The sequence below is a fragment of the Cyanistes caeruleus genome, chromosome 18 (genome assembly GCF_971803275.1).
Source record: "Cyanistes caeruleus chromosome 18, bCyaCae1.hap1.1, whole genome shotgun sequence".
NCBI classification, from domain to species: Eukaryota; Metazoa; Chordata; class Aves; order Passeriformes; family Paridae; genus Cyanistes; species Cyanistes caeruleus.
The window spans coordinates 13,054,396-13,081,728 of NC_141718.1; the positions used below are offsets into that span (position 1 = coordinate 13,054,396).

The 27,333-nt window shown below is 53.2% G+C and overlaps 1 protein-coding gene across 2 annotated transcripts in view; it reads right to left on the reverse strand.

Annotated features, from left to right (window-relative positions):
- Positions 1 to 1,527: 1,527 nt before the first annotated feature.
- RTN4R (reticulon 4 receptor) overlaps positions 1,528 to 27,333 on the reverse strand; it is a 78,949-nt gene continuing 53,143 nt past the window's right edge. For both annotated transcript variants that reach the window (XM_086856396.1, XM_086856395.1), the window contains exon 2: positions 1,528 to 3,582. In XM_086856396.1, the coding sequence (XP_086712522.1) occupies positions 2,156 to 3,582 (1,427 nt within the window). In that variant the 3' untranslated portion in view covers positions 1,528 to 2,155. The remainder of the gene's footprint in view (positions 3,583 to 27,333) is intronic.

Genomic DNA, 27,333 nt, shown 5'->3' on the forward strand with positions numbered 1-27,333 from the left:
TCCTTCAAGAGGCTCGGTGACATTTTTTGGGATGAGATAGAGAATGCAGGACCTTGGGAAATCCTTCAGTGCTGACATGATGGGACAAATCAGAGAAGGAATGTCAGGAAGTGGCTGGTGAGGTCCCAGTCAGTGCCCACCAAACTGGGCACACACAGCAGGGCTGGCAGGACTGGCCAGCTCACCCCAGCACTGTCCCAGCACAGGCACTAGTTTCCTGCTCTGTCCTTCTGGCAGGACAATGAATTTGCACCCAAACACACCAGGAGCCTCTGCAGAGGCTGGATCTTGGAGCTGGGCTGGCAGGAATGGGATCTGCTGGGGTCCCAGGGCTGTTCTGCCCAGCTGGGAGATTCAGGTCTGTCCCCATCTCAGTGACACAGGGAGGTGTTCACTCCCAGGGGTCTGTGCCACACCAGGGATGGATTTGGAGACAGATCACGAATGCAGCCCTTTGGGCACTGCCTGTCACTCACCCAGGTGGGAGCTAGCTGTGGCAGAGCTGAGATCCAGCAGCACCCCAGAGTGGGGCACAGACCCTGCACCACAGCAGCCCAGGGTGGGACATTGGCCATCCAAGCATCCTCCTGCTCCTCCCCTCTGCTCCTCGTGAGCCATCAGGTCTAGAACAAGGCTGGAAGGAAGCCATGTCCCTGCTGATGCCTTTCAGTCCTGTCTGGCAGTGCCTTCCTCCTCCTGGGAAGCTCAGTGCCAGTCCCAGTGCTGGGAAGCCCAAGGGCTGGTGCAGCCTGGAGCCCCCCAGTCTGACTTCCACACATAATCCTGGAATGCACATTCCCATGGGACTGGCCCACTCCCCTTCTCTGACCCCCATCCCCTGCCAGCTGTGTGTGACAGGCTGCTCCTGCCTTCAGAGACCTCCAAACCCCAACAGGAGAGAGTGGCACAGCAGAATCTCTGTGGAAAAGCAACAGAGGAAAAGCAACGAGAGGAAGAGCAGCCTCCTGAAAAGCTCCATGCCCAACCCTTCCTAGCCTGGCCCAGGGCGTGGCTGCAGTGCCAGGAGGGCACAGCCAGCTCCACTTTATGTCCCACTGGGTCCCATGGGGTGGCACACACCCTAATGGTTTATTTTTTCAGCATGCCAAGGTCCCCCTGGAGATGAAATCTAAATCCCAGTGCTGCTCCACTCAGGACCTAGCACAGGGCCGAGCTCATCTGTGCAGAGCAGGAGAGAAATGGCCCTGCCCAAATCTTGGGATTGTTCCTGACATTCCTCTACCCCAGCTCCAAGGGGCTGGGCCAGTGTTTCCTGCTCTTCTGATCATCCTGGAATCTGAATGATGCCAGGAGAAGGTGGGACACTTTGAAGGGAAACAGGAGTATGAGCAGAGCATGTTTCACACAACCAAACCCTTTGCTGGCACCAGTTAAAGGTTTCATAACCATCCAAAAATGCCTTATTTATCACTGTGGTGTTAAATGCTCAGATCACACTCCACATCCTTTTAAATCTTCATCTTTTTAGCTGCTCCGAGTCCTTCACCCCTCGCAGATGACAACCACTTAGGAAAAAGAAATCTTTATTTTATAGTTTTTTTTGTATACTTGTACACAAGTAAAATAAAATGCATATCTATATATACTGCAATCTTGTGAAGGGGAAGGCAGCATTCTTTAACAAATGCTGCCTGTAAACGTGGTGTGAAGGATGGAATGGAGATGGAAAAACTGCAAGAGTCATCAACATAGGATTAAAACAGCATCAAATCCATTACCTCTGCAAATGGAAACCTGCAACATTGTTCAGTGTGATGGCAAGTTACAAACAGATTTTAGACATTCTTTTCAGAGCATTTCTTACACTTCTTTTTTTTTTTTTTTCTTTTTTCCTGTAAATAAACCATGTTTCTTTACCATCTGCTGTAGCAAAAAGCTGCTTTGTGGGCAAGTGCAGTTCTGAAGACCAAAGGTATAATTCACAGGTTTCAGGACAAATAAATTATGTACATCTCAGTATTTGTCTTTTTTTGTTTTGTTTTGTGTTTGTTTGTTTTAATAAAGGCATCCAGTTAAGTTTTGTGTAACAAAGCTTTCTCAGGGCAGATGGGAGTCCTGCTTTTGTTTGCAACATTTATGGAGGTCAGCAAAAGTCGAGTATTAAAGTGTCATCAACCCAGGAAAAGAGTTAATTTTAGCAGAATAACAGTAAGCTCCACACCAAGGGGGGGATCAAAAGGCTTAGGCTGAGCTGTAACGTGGAGCTGTTCCCCTGCTGGGTGAGGCGGCACTGGGCCTTTGATCTGTTCTTTTTAGAGCAGCCCTGCCTCTTTTTGGTTGGGACTGTGGAAGGTTCAATGGGCTCTAGAAATTCGGGTCTCAACTTGGTCAAAGGAGGGTCTACAATGCTGGGGAAGGTCCCAAAGGGGGAATCGTTTATCTGCTTGTTGCTGCCATTTTTGGAAGGGTCCGTCTCCATGTACTTGGGCCTGGACATGTTCTCCTTCTCCTTGAGGTGGTTGTTGGACGAGCGGCTGCTGTGGGAGGAGGGTCCTGACTTGCCCTTAGCCTCATAAATAAAAGACTTGTCCATCTCGGGCTGGCAGCACTTGGAGGAGCCGTCATGGGAGCCCAGCGGGGGCAGCCCCGTCGGGAGCTTCGCCAGCCTGGTTTTAGTGCTGAAAACGCTGGTACGGATCTGGTTGAAGGAGTCCACACAGCTGTCCAGGTCGGAGCTCTGCAGCCGCTTCAGGTCCCGCCCTGCCAGGCGAGGGGGCAGGTGGCACTCCAGCTCCGAGGAGGAGCCCTTGAACTGCTTAAACCAATTCCAGAGCGAGCGGGCCTGGCAGTCACAGATCCACTGGTTGCCGTTGAGGCGCAGGTACTGCAGAGACACCAGGGGGGCCATGGTGTCCCCCGTCAGCACGGTCAGGTTGTTGTTGAACAGGTACAAGGTCATCACCTTGCCCAGGTCATGGAACGCGCGCCGGTGCACCAGGCTCACCCTGTTCTGGTGCAGCAGCAGCCGGTCGAGGTTGATCAGCCCACGGAAGACGTTCTCCGACAAGCTCTTGATTTTGTTCCCGTGCAAAAACAGGTACGTGAGGTTTGCCAGGTCGATGAAAGTGTCGTCCAGTAGGATCTGGAGGTTATTATCCTGAAGGTAGAGGTACTGCAAGGAGAACAGCCCTCGGAAAAGCCCCGTGGAGAGCTCCAGGAGCCCGCAGCGATCCAGGTGTAGGGTATGGAGGTGCACGAGCCCCCGGAAGGTGACGGGGTTGATGGATTTCAGGTTCGTGTTGTCGCTGAGGTCCAGCTCCTCCAGTTTGGTGAGCCCGTAGAAGGCCCCGGGCTCGATGAGGCTGATGTTGTTGGAGTGGATCCACAGGATGGTCATGTTGCGGCAGGAGGTGAAGCTGGTGGCCCTCACCAGCGTTATCCGGTTGTTGTGCAGGAAGATGCGCTGGCTCTGGATGGGGATCTCCGTGGGGATGGCTGTCAGCCCCTGCTGCTGGCAGCTGATGGTGATCTTGGGTTCACTGTAGCATACGCAGGCCCCGGGGCAGGACTCCACTTGTGATGGGATGTTCAAGCAAAGCACCAAAATCAGCAGTCTGCTTCCTGAGGAATGATAGAAATAGGGTGGGAATTAGGCAGGGTCATGGAGAGCGCTTCTCTTTGCAGAGGAGCCTGAAATTCCCCCTTCAAGTCCAGCACCACCAACCACAAACAGATGCCAGGGCAGGCAGTGATTAAAATGTAGTATTGCAAATGGGACTCTGCCACTCAACTCAAGAGCTTAGATCAGTGCACACTTGCAGAGATGGAGTCCCAGCCATCTCTGCCCTGCACCCTCAGGAGATGAAAGAGAGGGATCAACGCTTTGGATTTGCACATCCAACATCAGCCCTGTTCCCAATATCTTACCTGTGAGCAAAGGGAACGAATTCTGTGGCATTTCCCTCTGCCATGGGCATTCCTGGCACAGCTCAGCCACTGGAAAAGGACCAGGGATATACCAGGAAAGTCCAAATCCCATCCCAGCAGTGCCACCAGTTCCTCACTTTGCAGGGTCACGGAACAACTCTTTCAAACAAGCAGGTGTCCCCACACTGCTCTCAAAACATACCTGTGACTTTCCACAAATAATTTTGGACTGATTTCATCTTCCTTGGAGAAATAACTGTGAGACATTCCCAGAATAACTTTCAGGTCAGACCTGCCTGGAGAAGTCTCAGGGCCAAGAGGATCCTTTCCTTCTCCTGCTCAAAATTTTAAGCCACACATTCCTGTTTCCTCTCTCCCCATATTTTTTCCCTTTGAACCTGTGCAGCCACCGAGGAAGAAGAGGAAACAGCAGGATTTTCCATCGTGCTGTTGTAGGAGAAAGTCTTGTGCAAGGCTTCATTCAGGGACCCCACCAGTGTACAAGGCAGAAATAGATTCCACACGGCCCAAGCATGCTAGCCAGCTCCATGGGGCTGGAAAACCCCAGAGAGGAACATTTTTTTCCTGGTGATGCCCACCCACTTCCCCAGGAGCTTGGCTACTCTGGAATCCCAAGGAAGCATTTCGGTTCACCCAATTCCCCGGCTGGGGAGCTGGGAATGAGGAGGGAGGGAGGGAGGGAGGGGAGGGAGGGAGGGAGGGGAGGGAGGGGAGGGAGGGAGGGAGGGAGGGAGGGAGGGAGGGAGGGAGGGAGGGAGGGAGGGAGGGAGGGAGGGAGGGAGGGAGGGAGGGAGGGAGGGAGGGAGGGAGGGAGGGAGGGAGGGGATGGACACCTTCTCCAAAGGGACCTCGAGGGTCCCTGAAGGTCTCGCTGAGAGACCTGAGGAGAGCCAGGCTGTTCCCTGCTCCCCTTGGGAAGGGAGGCAGTACCAGCAGTGCTTTCCCAGCAATTAGCAGCCAGTAATTAGTCTGATTCCTCCAAACAGGAGATAAAATGAATGGGCAGCAGTCTGAGCAGCAGGAGGCTCCATTTGGGAATGCCACATGTGAGCAGGGACACTGTTACTTCTTCCCAGCTCGTCACAGCACCTCTGGCCAAAGGGCACATCCTCCCCATCACTGGGAATCTCCAGCCCAGGGAAAGAGCGTCTTTGCCTCTCTCGTGGGAGGGTTTTTCCTTTGAAAACCTCAAAACATCATTCCAGAATGTTGGTGCCTCATTACAAAGTAAGGTGGAAAAGCAGAGTTCAAAAAGCCAGACAGGAAAGCCCAGCAGTGCAGAATGGGATGAACTGGGGAGACTGGAGCCACATCCAGTCTCACAAATTCCCAAGGGGGAGTCTGAAGGCAGTGGCTGCACCTCCCTTAGAGCCTGGCAGATGCTCTTGTGGCAAATAAAACCACATCAAACACCAATAATAACAAATTAAGTCACATGGAAACCTCACCAAATATTTACTGAAGGAATAACAATTGGAAAAGCTGAGGTGGGAAAGTCTCTTTCCTGCAAGAACGGGTGGGGATCCCAGGTTTGGGTGTCAGTCTGCTCAGAACGATTCACCATATGTGGTTAATAAATCTGAGGCCAATACAGGCAGGACACTCCCATATATCAAATTCCACAAGGGATAAAACCCTAGCTCAGCATGCAGAGATAATTGGAGCCTGATGCTATCAGCTGCTGAGCAACCCTGCAAGGCAGAGTTTGAGCGCAGTGTTGTGACACATTTTGGCTGCCTTGTCATGTTTTGACACGTCACGTCCCATTGCATGAAGCACAGTAAAATGAGACAACTGAAACTGCCTGCTGCAGCCATGGCACAGCAAGAGCAGCCTCCTGGGAAATTAAAACAGTGCTGGCAACTCTCTGGCCACCCCTCTGCAGTGATAATGAAACCCCATGGGCAGAGAAATGGGACTTTCTGGAGCCTCTCTCGGCAGCTCCGTGATTCGGGTGGCACCGGAGCAGTGGGAATCACCTCCTCATGCAACACCTTCCACTCAGCAAACAGCTCGGACTGGGACACTGGGGCAGGATCCCACTGTCCCCAGGTTGCTTGTCCCTGCCACGGCCTGGGGAAAATCCAGCCACAGCCCACGTGCATCCCACAGCCTCAGGAATAAATGGGAAACAGCAGAAGGAATGCAAAAACCCCTTCCCCAGTGAGAGGAATCACATCATCTCTGTCCCAGCTCCAGCCAAGGGCACAATAAATCCATGTAAATCCACGTATACACGAGGAGAGAGAAGAGGACGGGAAGCAGCTGGCAGAGGATGAGCCATGAGCCTGCCCTGTGCCGCCCATCCCGGCAGCTGAGCGGGCACAGGTGATCCACAGGATCTCTCTTGCTGTGGGAAGCTCCTGGACCAGGCTCCTGTCCCAGCTCCTGTGGAGTTCTGTGGCTCCAGGAGGGAAGGGGCACATCCTACTCCCCTCCAAGGCTCGAGGCTCGTTTCTCCTGTCCCACTCCGATGCCCCGGAGGCTGCCAGCAGCGGTGAGTCAGTGGCACTGAGAGCGCTGCCAGCCAGCAGCACCGGGAAATTAATTACAGCAGGGCCAGGCTGTGCGCTTTAATTAGGGACCTGGTGTTCATGAGCTGCTCGGATTAGCTCCTTCCACCGAGACAGCTCCTGTCAATCACCCCCCAAAGCCTTTTTCCAGTGACTTTGCTGCCGTGCAGCTCAGCCGTGTCCTGCCTGATCCATGACACAGCCCAGCCGCTGCCTGTCCCCAGCCAGGGCAGGGCCAGGGGAAGGGCAGGAGTGGATGAAGCCGTGGGAGGCTAAGGTGTCAGGAGGTGGAATGAGATGAACTTAAAGGTCCTTCCCAACTCAAAGCATTCCAGGATTCTGTGATTCACAGCTGTCAGGGACAAGGGAGGTCAGAAGGTTCCCTGTCTGCCCATTCCCAGAACATGGCATGCTCAGCTCCCAGTGGGGAGCAGCATCTCCCCTTCACCTTCCAGATAAATCCATCCTGACTTCTGTGTCTGCACTGAGCTCCCACCAACACTGGATGCTGGATCCTCCATCTCCAGCTGGACTCCTCCACCTCAGGACCCATCCCAGTGCCCATCCCTGAGGAAAAGGCTCTTGGAATGACTCCTGTCCCCTACTCTCTTAGCAGAGAAACCATCCTTCCCTCTTTCAGAACATGATTAAAACTTAACTCGAGAGTTCCTGTCAAAAGCAAAGCATGAAAGAAATTCCAGAACCTGGAACCTTCAGTCCCTCCAAGACTTTGGCTTTGAGTTTAGCATTTGTTCCTCCACAGCTTTCTTAAAAGCCAGGAAGCTCCTTCAGTGAATCTGCAGCGCGTCCCTTTTGCCATCCCCGAGTGTTCTGACTCACGGAACTGGAAGCAATTAAAGTGGGTCCATTATCTGTCTCTCCGCCGCTCCCCGGGGCCATCGCCTTGTCAAACGTGGCAATTAGAAGGAAAAGGCTCCGGGGACCTCCAGCAGATGCTTTGCAAACTTTTTTTTTCAGGAGGCCAAAGCGAGCTGCAGTGTGGTGCCGTTTGCAGAGCCACGGCCTCTCCCCGCTGCTCTGCTCGGTCTCCATTGATTTGGAGATATTCTAATGTGGCTTTCCTGCAGAGGAGGGTCAATAATCATCTGAATTCTCTCCTGCTCGGACATAAAGGGAGCACTTTACAATACAAAGCCTTTTGCTGATGCACACAGCGTTTTGCCTCTGTTTATAGTAGGGACACACTGGAGCTGCCGAATTCCCCACTCAGAGTGGGCATCCTTTGAAATTCCGTGGGCATCCTTTGAAATTCCGCTCTTGGTTGCTCCTGGTGCCTCCTGTTTTGTCCTGTGGCCAAAGGTGGGGCTGTGCCTGTGCCAGGGAAAGAGGGCAGTGCTTTGATGCATTTCAAGTGGAGGTGAATGGAGAGGTCAGTGAGGAAGGGCGATGGACTCGGTGTAGTCTGGAGGTTCTGGAGAAGGTTCCCTCCCTTCTGCAGCGGACAGGAAGGATGGAGCATGATGGTGCAGCTGGAGCGGCTCCAGCTGGGAGGCAAGGATGGGGTGAAGCTTTGCCACCGTGAAACACCTGGGGCAGGCACCAGAGTCACAGCTGCGGGGTCCCTGCCACCCTCAGGCAGCTGCAGAACAACGTTTTGGGGCCAAAGCAGGTCCTGAGGCACCTCTGCATCTCGGTGGGGCTTTTGGGTGTCAGACACTCCTCTTAGGTGGGACAATCAGCGAGGTCACTGGGGTGGGCGAGCTCTGGGGCTCTGAATCACTCCATGTCCAGGGGCTGGAGCTCGAGCCCCAGCTCACACCAGAACACCGGTGGTGAATCCCAGTGGCCTAAAAATAGAGAGCTAATTCCCTTTGGGACATCTTTGGGGGCCTGAGGCAGCAGGAATGGTGCAAGCAGGTTTGGCACAGCTCCGTGTGAGACGTGTGCCAGCCCTACCTGGAGCTGCTGGGATGTGAGCAGCAGTAGGGGCAGCACCTGAACCCCAGCCCTGACTTGTCCCTGATCCCACATCCTCTGACACTGCATCCAGACCCATTAACCTTGGGACCGAGGTGCTCTTCCTTGCCTTTGGCAGCACAGCCCCTCTGGAACATCCAGGCTGTGCCCTAAACAGGGTTTGAGCAGGGAAAATCCCAGCTATGGTCAGGGCTGAAAGGTCATTTCTGTAATGCATCCTGGCAGGGAGGCAGGCAGTGGATGTGCCATCTCCCTACTTCTGGTGTTCATCTTTTCCTCTTAAATCACACTCCCTTAATGCGATTTTTGGACTTAATACTGCAGGGATATTTTGAAGTGAAGAAGGTAAAAACGAGTTATATCTTGTGCAATTCTTCCACTCCATCCTCCCGAACCTCCAGGGAGTTTGAACACTGATTCTTCAGCATCGCTGGGGGCTGAGCTCCACAGCTCATTCCAGGAGCTCAGGGCAGAACAAACCTCCCCTGGGACAGCTCCATCCTTCCATTGGATGTGCCAAAACAGCTCCCACATGTGGGGCTCCCCATCCCTGCCAGTGGCTCTTCCTCACTCCCAAAATTTTGGCAGCAGCCTGGATTTAGCCTGAAAACATTTGGTCAGGGTTATGCTTTTGGTGCTTTGCCAGCATTTCCCTCAGAAGCAGCAGGGAGAGGAAGGAGAAGGGGAGAGTGAACAGTTTGCATTTCAGCCCATTTGAATGAGAACTCGACAAGGAGCAGAGAAATTAAAGTTTCTTCTGTAGCCAGAGGGTTTTTATCCTGCTGAATTCCCAAGGCTTGCTGCAAGGCACAGAGGTGTGAGAGCTGCTCAGAGAAAAGGTCACCAGAACCCTTCTGAGGGGAAATATCATGGGAGTCATTGGGTCCCAGGTTAACAATAACAATTATCAATTATTACAGCCCAGGAGTGCCCTGGGAGGCCAGTGAATGGGAAAAGTCCTGATTCCAATAAAAGAAGGTGAGAAGAGCTGCAGGGAGCCAGGCCAGGGACATTTGGGCTGGCCTGAGGTGGGATCCAGGAGTAGACGGGAGTGGGAATGCAGCTCTAAATAGTGGGAGCCTTTCCCTGGCACCTTCTCCAACCAAGCCCTGGGCAAACAGCAGCCTGAGGCAGAGCTTCCATGGAATAAAACCTTCCTTCCCCTCTTGGGGATTCCAAGTCCTAGGAGCCTGTAGGAATGCTGCTCCAGATGTTTTTGCTGTACTCCACAGCTTTTCCTCTTCACTGCTGGGGTGGGAGGGCAGTACTTGGGGTGCAGGGGCAGCTTGGACCATGGCAGAGGTGCAGATGGAATTGGGCAGAGGTTTAGGTGAAATTTTGCAGAAGTTCAGGTGGAAAATTGCAAAGGATTAGAAGGAGTTTTGTAGAGGTTCAGAGGGACCATGGCAGAGGTTTAGATGAAATTTTCCAGGTGTTCAGATGGAATTCTGCAGAGGTTCAGATGGAATTCTGCAGAGGTTCAGATGGACATCTGAGGAGATTTAGATGGACTTTGCAGAGGTTTGGATGGACTGTTGCAGAGATTCAGATGGAATTTTGCACAGATTTAGATGGACAGCTGCAGAGGTTTTAACAAACTTATGCAGGGGTTCAGAAGGACTTTTACAGAAGTTCCACAGATTCTCTAGAATTTCCATTTTAGTACCTCCCTTCCCTCACAAGAAACAATAAATAAGGACTTGGCCAGCCCCACACAGGTTAAAGATGGTATTTAAAATTATTTTCATGAAATCAGGAATAATCTTTGAGATTCTTAAGCACTGAAAACTTGACCTAGTTATCCCTGTTTCCTATGGATATGCACTGGAAAATCCTATGGATACACCAGTCCATTCTGCAGTGAATGCTCCTGCCAGTGTTGTGCTCTGCCCCTCACCTGGTAGGGCTCTCCCTCCACGTCAATCAGCACAAGGAGAATTTTCAGCTGTTCTCATGTAATACAGAACAAATCTGCATGGTTGCCACCTGTCCTCTTTCCATTTGTGGCACATCTGGAAGAGGAAAGCTCCTGACCTTTTAAACAGAGAAGATTATGAGCTTAAAGTAAAACATGGAGAATTCCTGTGGAAAAGACTCTTAGGTGGGTTTATTCCAGTCCTGGGCTTGACACAGTCCAACCCTGGTCCTTTCTGTGCAGACAGTGCAGGTCTCAGATGCTGCTGGCCCATCCAAACTCCCAGTGTTCCCCTTTCCCTCCTCAGAACTGGTTTCTGCCCTGATGCAGGAGCTCCTCAGGGTGTGATCATGTTTGGAGCTGGAATAACCACAGATATGTCCAGCTCTCCTGAACACACAGCATAAAGTCTTGTCCTGGTGTCCTCTCCACCAGTGTGACACCACAGAGCCCCAGCACGGCAGCAGCAGGCTCTGGACTCCATGGAGCACATGGGATTTGTGGGGATTTGGCTCAGAGCAGGTGAGTTTGACTTGATCTTTTGCTAGGGACCAAATTCCACAGCGACAGCGGGACGAGAGGGCAAAATTTCCTGGAGATGCACAGAGCAGGGGCTGGCTGTGCCAAAGGCACCCAAGGCTGTGGGAGCTGGATGAGAGGCAGAAAAGGCCCAGTGCCCAAGGGGAAGGTGAAAGCACGTGGCCTAGAATGTGCATGTGGAGAACTTGAGGCACTCCTGGGAAAAATGGGCATGAAAAGGGGAAGAGGACAGGCAGGAAGGCTGCAGGACAGGAGGAGATCCCTGAAAGCCTGCAGGCACTTGCTGAACTCTCCAAATCCCACTGAATTAATCTGGGAGAGCAGCTCTGAGTAGCTGCTGTGATCCTGATCCACCTCTCAGGGCTGCACTGGGCACCTGCGAGGCTAGGCCTGGCCACACTGAGCACAGGGAGCTGAGGAGGAGGAGGAAGGGCTCCTTCCTGGGATAACCAGATGGCTTGGAATGAATTAATCTTTAAGGCATCTTCCCACCCAAACCATTCCAGGGTTATATGAAATGTCACAGCTGCACTTTCTCCAAGTGACAGCCACCAACAGCCATGGTATTGTCACAGCTGTCACAGGACTGTGGGATGGTTTGGGTGAGGAGGACCTTAAATCCCATCCAGTGCCACCCCTGCCATGGCAGGGACACCTCCCACTGTCCCAGGCTGCTCCAAACTCCAATGTCCAGCCTGGCCTTGGGCACTGCCAGGGATCCAGGGGCAGCCCCAGCTGCTCTGGGCACCCTGTGCCAGGGCCTGCCCACCCTGCCAGGGAAGGATTTTTTCCCCAGATCTGTCCCTGTCCCGCTGCCTTTTGCCAAGAGTCCCATGGCCAAAACCCACACCCAGCCCAGTAAAGTCAAGCCCAGCAGATCCCAAAGAATGAGACCAGAAAAGCTGTTCCTCGTTTCAGCACTGCACTGAGGGCATCCTGAGTGGTCCCAATCCTCACTCCCATCCTCTCCAGATGGGATGCATCCAGAGCACTGCACAAGCAAGATCATGTGTGATCCTGCCACCATTCCATCCCCACGCTGGGAAGAATGAAGTGACAAAATATTCACTGTGAATCACAAGCAGCTCCTCCAGAAGTTGGGATTATCTGTGCCATATCTGTGAAAAATCAGGGATAAACAGGTGTTCAAAGGAAGGAAACGCGGGTTCCTGTGATGATTTAGGTCTCCCATGGGCCACAAAGTACCTCAAGAATGCTTCAAAACCTTCTCAGGAAGAAGGAGAGATTCCTGCAGCTCCAAACCTGGCGTTGGTGGCTGCTTTGTGTGTGAATGACTCAGGGAGAGGAGAGGTGAAGCTCCAGATGGAATTTACACCTGCTCCTCCCCAGCCATCTGGGACTGCACCCCCTGCCAGCTGCAAATCCCACCCCCACAGCTTCTGGAAAAGCCCCTTGCCCAAGGCAGCATTTTCTTTTGTTTTCCTCTAAAATAATATTATCTCAGATTTTGCTCGCAGCCCAGCATCTGCATCATGTGGAGTGCAGGGATGAAGTTTAGGAGCCTGGAAGGGACAGTTGTTCCAAACATCCCCCATGGCCTCAGTTTGGCTGTGTGTGTGGATGCAGAGTGAGCAAACAGCCCCAGGCAGGACAGGAAGGGGGAGAACATTCCAACTCCAACCTTAGCCACAGCCCCATTGCCGAGAACAGCTGGAAATGACCACAGGAGAGAGCAGACACGGGACTGGAGATGAGATTTCTCTGCCCTGCTCACACCTTGTTCCCCTTGCCAAGCCTGGAGGACCAGAGCCTTGCGGCGATCTGTGAGGTCTCCACCTGAACGTGGCCTTCAGCAGGCTCAGGACATTCCTCATCCCTCTGGGACACACGGCCCCTCCAGCCTCCAGGGCCATGCTCACCCTCTCCCTCCCTTCCCCTTTTCCCTCAGCATCTCTCCCAGCTCCTGGCACACACCCCTGACTCATCCTTTCATTCCCAGATGAAGCTGGGACTGGTTTTTGGTGAGTGTGAGTGTGTCTCAGGTGAGTGCAGCTCACTCAGCCACCCTCCCGAGGTGAGGAGCACGACACCCACAGCTCTACAGACAAACACATTCCTCTGAAATGTGCAGCTCTGTGAAGCCCAGCTGAACAAGGACACAACAGGCTGCTCATGATACAAGCTCCTGCTTTTCTGGAAATCGGGAAGTGAGCAATGGGGAAAGGATCCTGCAGCCCAGCAGGGTTTGAGCCCCTGGTGCTGGGCTGAGCTGCCCTCACCTCACAGCCACCCTGAGTTCCCACAGAATTCCACCAGGAATTCACACCACATTTCCATGCTCAAAGTCCTCAGTTCAAGGTCTCATTGCAGGCAGAGAAATGAGAGCCCCCTCCTGCTTTTCATTCCAGGTGGATAAAAGCTCCTGTTCCGCCTGCAGCCTCCCCTCTTCCCTGTGCCCATCCATTTCCCCACTACAGGGCCATAATGTCCATAATCACCTGTTCTCCAACGTGGCCTTCAATCAGTTTTAGACCTGGAGCTCCCATTCCCTGCTCCCAGACGGATGGCCAGGCACCTAGCTGGATTTAGATCCTTGTTTCCCTGCTGCCAGCCTCCCAGGCACTTGTACTTGCTCTGCATTAGAGCCCAGCCTTCAGCCTTATTTGTCAGGGCAAAATCCCAGTCAGCTGCCAGCTTCACAGCCAGTCATTTATAGATGTTTTCCAGATCATTCATGAAAATAGGGAAATCCAGCAGGGTGGAAGCTGAACCCTGCAAAGCTCCTGTGCAAGCAGCTTGTTCTGCACTGATCCTCCACCAACAATCGCATTTTGAGGGCTTTAAGCTGCCTGGTTCTTAATCTATTTAATAACTGCCCATTGATTCCATAGGCAGGATATTTTCCACCACGGAAATCAAGTGCCTGACATAAATCTGAATTTATTATGATAATTCAGATCCATGAGCAGAGGCTGGGGGAATTTGTGCACATCTCATCCACCAGGACATTGGTCCAAGCCCAGGGCTTGCTGACATCAAGGTGATGCCATCAATTAATAATTGTGACATCAATATCTTTAAAAAGGATATCAGAATAAAAAAAACCCCAAACAACTGGGTTTAGAAAAAAAATCTGGGAAATATAGCAGTGGAAATTATTGGTGGAAATTGGAAATATGGAATTGTGGAAAGGTTGGAAAAGCCCTCTAAGATCTCCAAGTCCAAGTGTCAACCCAGTGCCACTGAACCACATCCCCAAGTGCCACAGGCACATGTTTCTGGAGTATTCCAGGGATGGTGACTCTCTAACAGCACATTTCAGTGCTTTTCCAGGTATTTTTCTCTGTATTTCTATCTCTTTATCCTTTATCCTAGCCAGATCCTTAGCTCTGTTAGTATCTCCTCTTTCTCCACAGCACAGATCCCGAGCTGAGCAGCCTCTCCTCACTTCTGGGGCTTTCACACTTGCTGCTTCCAACTTTCCCTGACCTTCCCTGCCTCTGGGAATTCTCTGGTTTTCAGGTTTGTAAGGAATTAGAACCAGGATCTGGTCAGCAAGTTCTGCTCCCACACACACTCCTTAGCAAGGGGCTGGAGCATCCATCCATGGGTTATTGTCCATAAACCATCCTGGTGGGTGGGCTCTCCTCCGAGCAGGGCATCCCTCTGCACAGACAAGTTGTTCAAGCAGGATCATTGCAGAGGAAAGAAAATATTTCCTTAAATAGGAACAGTGTTTTCTGCTTTCCATGGGAGCTGTTTGTCACCAGGCCTGGGTGTTCCTGTCACCCCACCACGCCCTGGTGGCACGGCCAGCTGTCCTTCCTCTTCCACACCAAGCACACAGGGTCAGGCTGTCCCTGAGCGCAGTCCCTGGGGCTCATTTCGTAATTGAAAGAACCAAACCACCAATTTGATTGAAGACAATCACCATAGCCAGGCTCTGCAAATGTCCAGGGGGAATTGTCACCCTGCAGGTCCCTCCCTCCAGCAGAGCCCTTCCAGAGCAGCAGGGCTCACTTCCCATAAGTGCCTGTTAATATTTCATGGCACTAAGTGAATTTCTTTCCGTTTCATTTGCCATCTTTGTTTAATTCACCTCCTTCAGCATGGAAGGGAGACCAAGGACCAGCTGCTGATGTGGGGGAAATATGAATCACCTTGTCAAAGGAATGAACTCAAGTGAAAAAAAGGAAGAAATTGGTCAAATTATGAATAGCAATTACAGCAGAATCACAGAAATGCCACTGGAAAGCTCAAACCTGCAGGAACAATAGCATCAGGCACCCAAATGACACCTCATGGGTAATATATTCATTTCCAAGAAGAATATCCCATCTCTTTCAGCCTGGAAAAGCCTCATCCCAGCATATTCACGGGGTTTTCTGGGGGGGATTTCTCATATAATGCAAGTCAAGGAAAAAGAAGAGTAAACCTTGTGGATTTGAAGAGAGAAAAAAACATTTCTTCATGTTCTCCTGCTCTTATTTTTCTTAGAAAAGTGAAAGCCAACTCTCCTTTCCCTGGGGAGATCATTTATGCAGCTTCTGACAAGAGCAAGGACAAGGAGCAAAAACCCTGCTGGTACCAGTGGGAACTCTCCAGCATCACTTCCCAAAATGTTCTTGGTGCCAGCCTTGGTTCCCAAACCTGCTCAGTATTCCCACCTCCCTACCCCAAAACTCCACAAAAACTGCCCAGCAAATCCCCTCCCAGCCTCATGTGGGGCATCAGGCCAGGACCTCTCACAGGAAAACCAGGAATGCTTTGGAGTGAAGCTGGCAATTCCAAATGTCCTTACTTGTGATGCCTCTGTCTCTGCTGTCTCTTCCTTGAGGTCTTTTTCAGAGCAAACTCAGCCAATCTCCCCTCAGTTCCAGAGTCCAAATCCTACATCACTACTCATGGAAATGTTTCCTCTCTGGATGTGATGCTGCTGGTTCTGCTTCACCACCTGTGGCCTCTCCCTTCCTATTTTCCTCCTTAGCTATTATTTGGGGTGACACCCCCCTCACACAGCCCTGCTTCTGCAAAACAGCCCAAGCCCTTGTCCCTTGTGCACAGCCTGGTCAGACCCACACGGGGCAGCACCAGCTCTGGAGGAAGGCACCAGCAAATCAGGGTGACAAAGGAACCAGGGATGAATTCTGCTCTGTTTTGTGCATGTCCTGAGCTGATCCCAAAGAGTGGGGGACCAAGGGAGGGATCCTGCCTCTCTGCCACACTCAGGTGAGACCCCACCTGCAGAGCTGCCCCAGCCCTGGGGCCCTGCACAGGAGGGACCTGGAGCTGCTGGAGCCAGTCCAGAGGAGCCATGGAGCTGCTCCAAGGGCTGGAGCCAGGCTGGGAGAGCTGGGGCTGCTCATCTGGAGAGGAGAAGGCTCCAGGGACACCTCAGAGCCCCTTCCAGAGCCTAAAGGGGCTCCAGGAGAGCTGGAGAGGGACTGGGGACAAGGGATGGAGGGACAGGACACAGGGAATGGCTTCCACTGCCAGAGGGCAGGGATGGATGGGATATTGGGCAGGAATTGTTCCCTGGCAGGGTGGGCAGGCCCTGGCACAGGGTGCCCAGAGCAGCTGGGGTGCCCCTGGATCCCTGGGGCACTGTTCTGTGGCTCCATGAGGGAGCAGCAGCAGGGACCTGTCCTTTGGACAAGGGGGACTCTTGCAGTGGCAAATGTCCCCAGGAGCTGCCAGCTCCTGAACTGCAGCTGCCACTGCACCTCTCAAACTCATCCCACTTCCCTGGGAATTTTAGGTGTGACATTCAGATGAAATTTCAGGCACTTTTCTGGCACGTGAATTCTGTTGCCACCCAGCAGCACAAGGGTACACATTTCCATCCCTAGGTGCTGATGGAAGGGTTTTGTTTGGCCAGCTGGGCACTGGGAGGCTTCCAGAGGTGTCCAGGGGTGTGTCACCATTCCTTAACCATTCCTAAGGCACCCAGGATCACAATGGAGGGAGATCTGTTCATCTCAGCCTTCCAAAGCCTGGCTTGAGGGAGAGCCCTGTACCCTCACCCCACAGGCAGGACCACACCACGCTGCAGCATCAAACAGCTCGTTCCTGACAGCTCCTGCTGGACCAAGGAATGACTTCTCACAGCATTCCATGGAGGAATCCCTGCTCCTGCCTGGCAGATCCCAACCCAGTGTTCAGTGGCTGATGTATGGAGAAGAGGGCATGTGCTGTGACAGGCCACTGGGACCACTGTCACAGCCAGACTCATTAGAACTCTCATTAATGGTCTAATGAGAAGGGCAGAAAATAGCAGGTTAATTAAATCTGCCCCTCCTGAGCTGGGGAAGGTTTCAGCTTTAGTAGGGATGGATAAATGACAGGGAGGGATGTGGCAAGAGCTGGCAGATTGTTCTAGGCTGGTAAACTGCTCCTTGTGGGGAAAATGAGCCTCCTTCCACCTCATCAGGATGGGGAAAGGCTGGAGATAAAAGAGTTGTGTGTGAGGAGCTGCCAGGAGCTGAGAGGTGATGCCTGATAATGAGAGAGGGAAGGAGGGGGACTTGGAGGGAATTTTTGCTCTGAGCTCATATTGCCAAATGTTACTCCTTGCCTGGGGCTCCTGGAGTCGATCAGAAAGAATCCAATTGTTATTGATCCCTGTTCCAACAGCTCTTAGGGGCTGATGTTCTTCCTCAACAAAAGCACCAAGAAACTCAGAGTAATGGGGAGAGAAAGAGCTTTATCCACAGGTGAACTTGGAGCAGCACAGGTGGAAATGTCTTAATTGTGTGTCCAAAGAGCTGGAGGAACCTGGAGATACAGGAGGACACAGCGTGAGATAGTGAATTAACTAAGCTGGAGGAGGAGGAGCTCCAGGCCTTCCAGGGTTTATCAACAATGAGATATGCAAAGAGAGCAGAGAAAAATGTGTGACCTCTCCAGTTCAGATTTACCTCCTAACGGAGCTGTGCCATGGCAGGGAGCCCCCTGTGGGATGGTTCCATGAGGACACAGCAAAGGCACACCAGGAAAAGCCCTGGCAGTTTGCAAAAAGCTGGGAAAACAGAAAAACCCAGGAAATTATGAGCAAAATAATCCCAGCTTAAAGTCTGTGTCACGTTGGGACAAAGCAACTGGAAGTGTCCAAGAACAGGTAGGACTGGGCTTGGAGCACCCTGGGACAGTGGAAGATGTCCTTGCCATGATCTTTAAAGTCCCTTCCCACCCAGACCATTCTGGGATTCTGTGATTTGGCTGTCAAACCATCCCTCAGACCAGCACAGCACCAGAGGTCAGCATTATTTGGCCTCCTTTTTGTCATCCCTATCCAAGGAAAAGGAAGGAAAGGATATTTGGTGCTCCCCAAAAAGGAATATTTCAGGAGAAAATGCTTGGAGAAAAGGGGACAATACAATGTCACGTTTCCATGGCAGAAATGTGGGCAGAGTGTGTCTGTCCCAAGTTCTGCTCTCTCCAGAGTCAGAACTTCCCTGGAATCCTTCAACTTAAACCAGCTGCAGTCCAAGTGCTCTCTGAAACCACAGCAGTGAAAGACTAAATGACTTAAACCCTTTGCTAAAGGCAGGGACTTCAAACAAGAGGGAGAAGATATTCAAGGCAAATGTGGAAGTCTGACTACTTAAAACAGCTCCTGAAGAGCAGAGACGAGGCAACAAAGCAAGCTCTGGGAAAAAGAAAAAAAAAAAAGAAAAAAAAAAAAAAAAGGTGTTAAGGCTTGAGAGCAGCATTAATGCACAAAATCAAAGCAATTTCTCTAAGCTGTCAAAATAATCCCTGGATGTTGGGAGGAGCAGCCCCACAATTGGAGAAGGAAGGGATCCCTCCTGCCTGGGGGGTGGGAATTCAACCACTCCTGACAATCACAATAGGAGCAAAGCCTATGGCTGAGTGGCATTTACAGGAGACTGAGAAGAAAATCTAAATGAGAAAGAGAGAATTGAAAAGCCCTGGCAAGCAGGGACACAAAAGGTTTCTGTTGAGATGTTTGTAAGCCTTGGTGCATCTGAGACGTGCAGAAATTAATAAATCAGTGGTGTAGGGCTCTGATTAAAAAACAAAACCCACATATAAAGAAGAGGTTGTCAGCTTCCAAGCACACATTTGAATCCACGTTGTGTCACCACTGATCAGATCTCACCCAGCACGAGCAACTCAGCACCAGAGTGAAATTAAAGACAAAAAGCATGAAATCAGCATTTCTGACTTATAAGATTTTTATAAACTCCCTAAACTGAGAGGAAAAACCCTCCAGGGTAAGAGAGACAGACCAAAGACCCTCAGTTCAACTGAGATCTGGGTTGGGGTGGAGCTCCTGGAGCTGAGGAAGGGCCTGGAGCATCTCTGGGAGAGGCTGAGGGAGCTGGGGCTGCTCAGCCTGGAGAGGAGCCCCAGCTGAGAGGGGACCTCAGCTCTGGGTGTCCCTGTTTGTCCCTGGCTGCCCCTGTGTGTCTCTGGATGTCCCTGGGTGTCCCTGTCTGTCCCTGGCTGTCCCTGTCTGTCACTGTGTGTCCCTGTGTGTCCCTGGCTGTCCCTGTGTGTCCCTGTGTGTCCCTGTGTGTCCCTGTCCATCCCTGGCTGTCCCTGTCCATCCCTGGCTGTCCCTGGCTGTCCCTGTCCATCCCTGTGTGTCCCTGGGTGCAGGAGGAGCAGAGCAGGGCCAGGCTCTGCTCCAGGCCCAGCAATGGCAGCAGAGCCACAGGTGAAACAGAGAAATTAAGAATTAGGAATTAAACATAAAGAAATGCTTGACTAAAGAAAGGAGTTGACAAAAACCATACCCTGCTCCACAAGAGCAGGGAAAAAGCAAGACTGCAAGATAAGATGAAGAGCTCGAATACACAAACAGGATGCAAAGACAAAGGCACCACAGGATAAGGGGATTCCTTGGACCCCTAAGCCGGAAGGAACGGTATCAGAGTCCAAAGAGTGGTCAAAGGACTGAAAGAGGCATGTGTGGAAAGACAAGGCGAAAGTTCAGCCAAGGAGAAAATTGCTGACCTCATCCCAAAGACCCCCAGACCAGCACTGAACTGACCAAGAACGAGCAGTGTGCAGCTGCAAAAAGACGTAGAGCTAATTGTAATATGAGGTGAAGACAGGCAGAGTTAAGAAATGAATATGTATGAGGTGTATTGTGCAACCCCAGTTTGTAAATGATAAACAGAGAAAGCCAAATCTCAAAGGTGTGCATGCTTTTTGGAGGAGATATCCGCCCTGCACCTCAGTGCTGAATGAACTCATAGCTGCTCTTATAACTGCTCTGTGAGTTACAGAGTTCTTTTCTATCCCACATATCACGGGCAGGGGCTGAGCCCAGGCCCTGCCCTGCACAGGAGGCAGAACTTGTGCCCTGGGCAGTGGCCAGCCCTGAGCAGAGCCCAGAGAGGCTGTGGGGTCTCCTCCCTGGGGATATTGCAGAGCTGTGTGCACACAATGCTGTGCCCCGTGCTCTGGGATGGCCCTGCTGGAGCAGGGAGGTGGCACCAGTGACCCTCTGAGCTCCCTGCCGGGCTGACCCACCCTCAGATCCTGTAACTGTGATTTTGGAGATTCAGAGAATGTGTGGCACTTTGAAGAACGTTTGAATGGGCTCTGATGGAGCAGAGGATCCCACTCAGCTTTACAGAGAGTAGGATATCAGCTGAAGGAGCACATCCCCATCTCTTCTGCACACCTGAGGTGTGGAGCTGGAGCCCAGGATAAGTTTTTCATCCCTCACCTTGTCCCTGGGACTGTCTGGAATGACAGCAGGGGGAGGGAAGGGGCCACGGCTCTGCCTGAGATCATTACCAACATTTGCATGAAGGCCAACCTTTAAGAGGAATGGTCTGGGCTGACCTTCAGCTGCAATCCCTGCCCCGATATCCCCCGGGGGAAGCACAAACAATGTGACATTTCAGAGCACGGCCTCTGCGGCCACTCTGACATTACACAGAGAGAAAACAGCTTCAGACTGCGAGGAAAGTTTACATCAGCTGCAGAAACCTCGGCTGACAGGCAACACCCAGGGCTGGTGCCAGCCCAGTCACAGTTCTAGAGCTGGTGTGGCAGCCTGGACTGGCCAAGCACAGCACAAACAAACCCAGATGCTGATGGGCTCCGTCCCTAAGCAAAAATGAAGCTGTAAATTGAGAAATTCTTGCTTATGAAGAGTTCTAAACATTTCAGACCCTGTTAACAGCAGCACGGCATGGGACAGATCCCAGGAAAATGGGAAGGTGAATTAAAAGGGTGGAAAGCAAAGCCCTTGGGTGTGACTCATGATCTTTTAACAACCAAGTCCCTCTTGGACAATCAGCTGCAGCTCTGTCCCAGCAGCACAGGATGAAACTCTGCACACACACTCTCACACACTCTCAAAACTGCTGGGAGAGAAGAGCCATCCCTCAGGTGCCCTCCAAGGCACATAAATCCTGGGAGCAGAGCTGCAAAGCTGATGTCAGATCCCATGTGCAGGTTAAAAATCACCAGTTTCTTGCAAAAGGCAGATTCACAGTGATAATTTTGATGCAGGAGCATTACAGCATGAGGAGAGGCTCCTCCACAACCTGGTGTCCTATGAAAGTCTGTGTCTACTTGCACTTCCCAGGCAAATTCCCAAGCTTCAAGCTGTGTCTGTGCATCCCTGAGCATCTCCGTGCTTGGTGGGCTCCAGGGAAAGGGGGACACTCAGGAGTGGAACTCTCCAGCTCACAGCCACATCCAAGTGGATTTGAGAGGAATGAATGGGCTGGGTCAGGAACCTTGTCAAGAAGGACTGGAAACTGAAACAGTTCTGCCATGACAAATACAACCAGAGCTTGCACAAAATGAGGCAAGAGATGAACCTGAGAGCAGGACAGAGAACAGAACGGAGAAGGTTTATTTCAGGCCCTGCTCTGAGGGCTGTTCCTGTATCTGACATGACACAGCTGGGAATTAAAAACCAGAAGTGCTCTGCTGAGAAGGGCAAGGGGGAAGGGTTCCTTCCCCCACTGTGTGCTCCTGCTGTCCTCTGCTCGCTCCCTCGGGATCCCTGCACTGATGGATGCATCTGGGATGGGCAGGACCAGCTGCAGAGCACCACTTCCCTCCCCTCTCCCTTCTCAATTGTCCATCACTTGGGGTGGCCGCTGGCAGCAGCCTGGACCACGGATTCCAGCCTCTGCCTTGGCTGCCCCACCTCTGAGCCTGGTGCCAAAGCACAGGGAGGTGTCACAAATTATTTGGAGTTCATTCTTTGCTGACCCCTGGTTCACCTGGGGCACTGCTCTCAGCCCTGGGTCCAACAGCAGAAGGATTCAGAGCTGCTGGAGCCAGTCCAGAGGAGCCCAGGGAAATGCTCCCAGGATCAGGATCAGGATCAGGATTAGGATCAGGATCAGGATCAGGATCAGGATCAGGGAGTGATGGCAGCTGGGATCTGGGGACACCTGAGCTTGAGGACAGGGGAGGGGTGGAGTTCTGTCCCTTTGCCCCACTCAGGTGAGACCCCACCTGCAGAGCTGCCCCAGCCCTGGGGCCCTGCACAGGAGGGACCTGGAGCTGCTGGAGCCAGTCCAGAGGAGGCCATGGAGCTGCTTCAGGGGTTTTAGCCCCTCTGCTCTGGAGTCAGGCTGGGAGAGCTGGGGGTACTCACCTGGAGAGGAGAAGCTCCAGGGACACCTCAGAGCCCCTTCCAGGGCCTAGGAGTTGGGGTTGATTGGGTGACCATGACTGGGTTTGTGCACCCAAGAGGGCACACCCAGTGTGGAAAAATAATACTTGAGTGAAAAGTGTCAAGCTCCGGGGAGAGAGAGGTCACCGAGGGTTTGCCATCCCAAGACATTGTTTTCCTGACAGCTGGCACTCAGCTCTGCTCTCCCACTGCTCCTGCAGCCTCTCCCTGTGCTGAACTCCAGCTCCTGCTCCCCCTTCTGCACCCTAAAAATGCTCAGCCTATCGGAAACCCACACATGGCTGCAGGTACAATATCCCAGGGGAGGGATGACATTTATCACTCCCCTGATATTACAGACAAGAGGGAACTCTGAAATGCTTTTAAAGCAGGAGAATTCAGAGCAGGAGCTCCAAACATTACCTGTGCTTTCCTTGACAGAGGCTGACCCACGGGATGACTTCCCCCAGGGAGATTACAGAGCTGTCACTTACTGCCAGCGCCGAGAGGGAAATGATGGGCTCAGGCTGCTGGGGAGTGTCCTTCTTCAGGAGCCTCCCTGAGCTCAGCCCAAAGGCAGGGGATGTGAGGCACTCCCACACTGCAGCTCTCACCACATTTCAGGGCTTGCCGCTGATCTCAGGGTACAAAGCAAATTTTTTGAGGTGCGAGCTTCTGGATTAGGGGGCTCCTCACAACTTGCTTTATAATGTTACTTTATTTTTCTGGTAAAGAAAATGAAAACATGAACTCTACCTGAACCTCAGAGAGATGGAGGGCTATGAAATACCCCAAAATGTGTTCTCTGGGAATCTCCTTTCTCTACTGCTGAGGTTTGCAGCTGTTTGCAAAAGGTGGATGAGGAAAGGCTCAGGAACAAGCTCTCAAATCACATCACCCCTGGAGAGAGCAACACTCCTTCCTCAGGAACAGGGCACCATTTTCCATGATTTTCTGATTTTGGGCAGGTTTCAAGCAGGGCAGTGTGGAAAGAGCAGGAGAAGGGCTCAAAACCAGAGCCTGAGCACTGAGGAGGATGGTGTGGAAGGACAGGAGATGGTGTGGAAAGACAGGGGATGGTGTGGAAGGTCAGGGGACGGTGTGGAAGGACAGGAGATGGTGTGGAAGGACAGGAGATGGTGTGGAAGGTCAGGGGGCGGTGTGGAAGGACAGGGGACGGTGTGGAAGGACAGGGGATGGTGTGGAAGGACAGGGGATGGTGTGGAAGGTCAGGGGGCGGTGTGGAAGGTCAGGGGGCGGTGTGGAAGGACAGGGGACGGTGTGGAAGGACAGGGGACGGTGTGGAAGGTCAGGGGACGGTGTGGAAGGTCAGGAGATGGTGTGGAAGGACAGGGGATGGTGTGGAAGGACAGGAGATGGTGTGGAAGGACAGGGGACGGTGTGGAAGGACAGGGGACGGTGTGGAAGGACAGGGGATGGTGTGGAAGGACAGGAGATGGTGTGGAAGGTCAGGGGACGGTGTGGAAGGACAGGAGATGGTGTGGAAGGACAGGAGATGGTGTGGAAGGTCAGGGGACGGTGTGGAAGGACAGGAGATGGTGTGGAAGGACAGCGGACGGTGTGGAAGGACAGGGGATGGTGTGGAAGGACAGGGGATGGTTTGAAAAGCCAGCAGGGAAGGAGGACAATGCTGACAATCCTCCAGCACAGGCTGAGCTCAAGGCTTGGCCGCGGGCTCTGATTTACGGGGCTGTGCCTTCTGGAGTGCAGATGACCAATAAGTGCTCGTCGCTTTTAAGAAAGCCCTTGTGCCTTGCAATAACTCAGCACTGATTGCCCGCATTTCCTTAAAAGAGCTCATTTAGGGTTGATTTAAGCACTCCTGGGGAGGGCAGGCAGGCAGGGGGAGGTGATTTACAGAGCTGGTGTAGCCGCAGAGGCAGCTCAGGCGTTCCTGCCTGAAATGTGGGACTGGCTGGAGAATGGGAGAGCCAGGGACTCCCCAGAAAGGCTCCTGGAGCTGATCCACATGAAGGATAAGTTCTTTTCCCCCATTTCAAGGGCCAGCTGTGGTTCAAGCACGGATTTGCTGTGCCCTACAGATGCCAGAGGACGGGTGGTGTTTGTAGCTGCATTTCACGACTCAGATTTGGGGCAGGGCATCAGTTTGGGCTCCAGGCTCTGGGGAACTGCTGTTCAGGAGGCAGCACCACACCCCGGGCTCCACTGAGTGCAAAGGTGACCTGCAAGGGACTTTCAAATGACTAAATAAACGTCACGGGACAAGGAGATTGGATGTACACATCCCCATCCGATCGCCTTTTTTTTTATTTTCTTTTTGCAGTGACACCTGTGCAAGAGCTTCCAGTGAGGGGAGGAGGCTTTGACCCCCTGCTTCACAAAGCCTCCTCCCTCGTCTCCTGGCTCTGCAGGGAGCTGCTCCACTCAGGACAGCCCTGGCAGCAGAGGCTGGGAACGTGGGCAGGCAAAGCCCCGATGGGTTGGTTCCCCCATTCCTGAGCACTGCGGGACATTCCTGCCATGACAGAGGTGCCTGAGAACGACAGGAAAATGATCCCCAGGACTGTCCAGCTCTTCCTTCTCAGCCACGGCCTCTACATTCCAGGATCTGCCTGGCAGGAACCTGCCGTGGTCCCGGCAAAAGCAGAAAAGGAGGAATAATCCAAACTTTTAATGACACATCTCCTAGTTTGTAAGTGTGCTGCCTCTTAAAAACACTGCTTAATACTGTGCTTCCCTGTCTGGAGGGGCTGGAAAACATTGAGAAGAGCAATAATGAGGAGAAAAGGGTCCCTTCAGAAATGCGCAGAATGGGGAGATTGTTGCTGTCCTATGCTCCCCTCTCTACTCCTGCCCTCCCAAGCTGGGAGCGAGGCCGGAGAGCCGCGGAGCTGTCCCCGGTGTGTCCCGGTGAGCTGTGGCACAGGCTCACAGCAGAGCTGTCCCCGGTGTGTCCCGGTGAGCTGTGGCACAGGCTCACGGTGGAGCTGTCCCAGTGTGTCCCGGTGAGCTGTGGCACAGGCTCACGGTGGAGCTGTCCCCGGTGTGTCCCGGTGAGCTGTGGCACAGGCTCACAGCAGAGCTGTCCCTGGTGTGTCCCGGTGAGCTGTGGCACAGGCTCACGGTGGAGCTGTCCCCGGTGTGTCCCGGTGAGCTGTGGCACAGGCTCACGGTGGAGCTGTCCCCGGTGTGTCCCGGTGAGCTGTGGCACAGGCTCACGGTGGAGCTGTCCCCGGTGTGTCCCGGTGAGCTGTGGCACAGGCTCACAGCAGAGCTGTCCCCGGTGTGTCCCGGTGAGCTGTGGCACAGGCTCACAGCAGAGCTGTCCCTGGTGTGTCCCGGTGAGCTGTGGCACAGGCTCACGGTGGAGCTGTCCCCGGTGTGTCCCGGTGAGCTGTGGCACAGGCTCACGGTGGAGCTGTCCCCGGTGTGTCCCGGTGAGCTGTGGCACAGGCTCACGGTGGAGCTGTCCCAGTGTGTCCCGGTGAGCTGTGGCACAGGCTCACGGCCTCTCTCCTGCTCATTGCTGCCCACCCTGGAGCTCTGGCTCCTCGCTGCTGGGGCTGCAGCTGCAGGAGCAGGGCCTGGTTTCCATAGCAAAGCCTTGCCGAGGGAGAGGCTCATCCCCTTCAGCAGAGCGGAGAAGAAAAGCCTTTATTCCCCCACAGGCATGAAGGGCACCGGGAGCTCCAGTGGCTCGAGTGCTTTAGAGTCCATGAGCTTCCTCCCAGCAGGGAGGGCCTGTGAGCCAGGGCCTGCTGGCAGCTTTTCTCTCCAGCTCAAGGCAGGCCTTGAAGCCTTTGTGGCTCCGAGCTGAGGTTTGCTCCCGGTTTATGGATTTGTTGTTCTCCAGAAGGAGCCCAGGCTGTGCCCAGGGGAGGATGGGCTGCTGCTGCCCACCAAGCACAGAGGGAAACCTGCCCAGAGCAGAAGGCTCTGAGGGCACCAGCACCTCCTGGCAGCTGTGGGAGCACTGAGGGCAGGTGGAGGTGGCCGAAAGCGCTGGGTCCTGTGGGAGGCAGGGAAATACAAGGTCCAGAGCCGTGGGATGAAGGCCCTGGAAAACCCCAGGGAGGGGTTGGGCATGTCGAGGGCCACAAAAGGGAAGAGCCCCTGGATCAGGGCTGGTGGGACACTCCTGTTCTGGCTCTGCTCTGTCCCACCCTGCTCCCTGGGGCAACACTGTGCTCCCCCGGCACTGCAGGGCCACTGCCACCCCATAACACCTCTGCTGCCTGTGGCAGCACAAGGACACAGCCCTGGGTTTGGCTCTGGCTGGGTGGAAAACGGGAGAGGACACTTCCCACATCCACCTCCTGGAGCACCACCCAGCTGATGTGGGGCTGCTGAGCTGTGGCTCTGTGTGTGACTCCAAAGGGCTCAGCTATCTCATCTCTCCACACTGCCATCAGGATCATAAACTGCTTCCAGAGCCACAGCCCTGCTCCCAGCAGCTCCAGTTTTCCACAAGGATGGGGCTGCAGAGGGCTGGGAGGAGACCCTTGTTCAGCTAACAGAGGAGAGGGAGAGAGATCCAAGGCCACAAAGGGTTACAGAACCCTTAATGGGAATTATTTCTCTCTCCCCTGTGGCTGGGGATCCCCAGCTCACTTGGCCCAGACTGTGCCAGGCAGGCCCTGCCATGTCCCCTGCGAGGCTTTGGGGACTGGGAAGGGCTGGAGGGTGGTGGGGACACCTCTGCCTGCAGAGGGGCTGGTTCCACATTCCCAGGGGCACACAGGAATCCATCCTCTCCTGAACTGGTCCTTGGCAGTCCCCCAGGAGCACAGGGATCACCCAGCCAGCCCTGCCCTGGGCAGATGTGACAGTCCTGTCCCCTGGGCAGGACCTGAGGGCTGTGTCCATGTCTTCCTGTGGGGTTCCTGAGCAGAGCAGGCACAGCAGCCTCCACTCCTCCTCCAGAGGCAGATCTGCATTTGCAGTGGACATTAAAT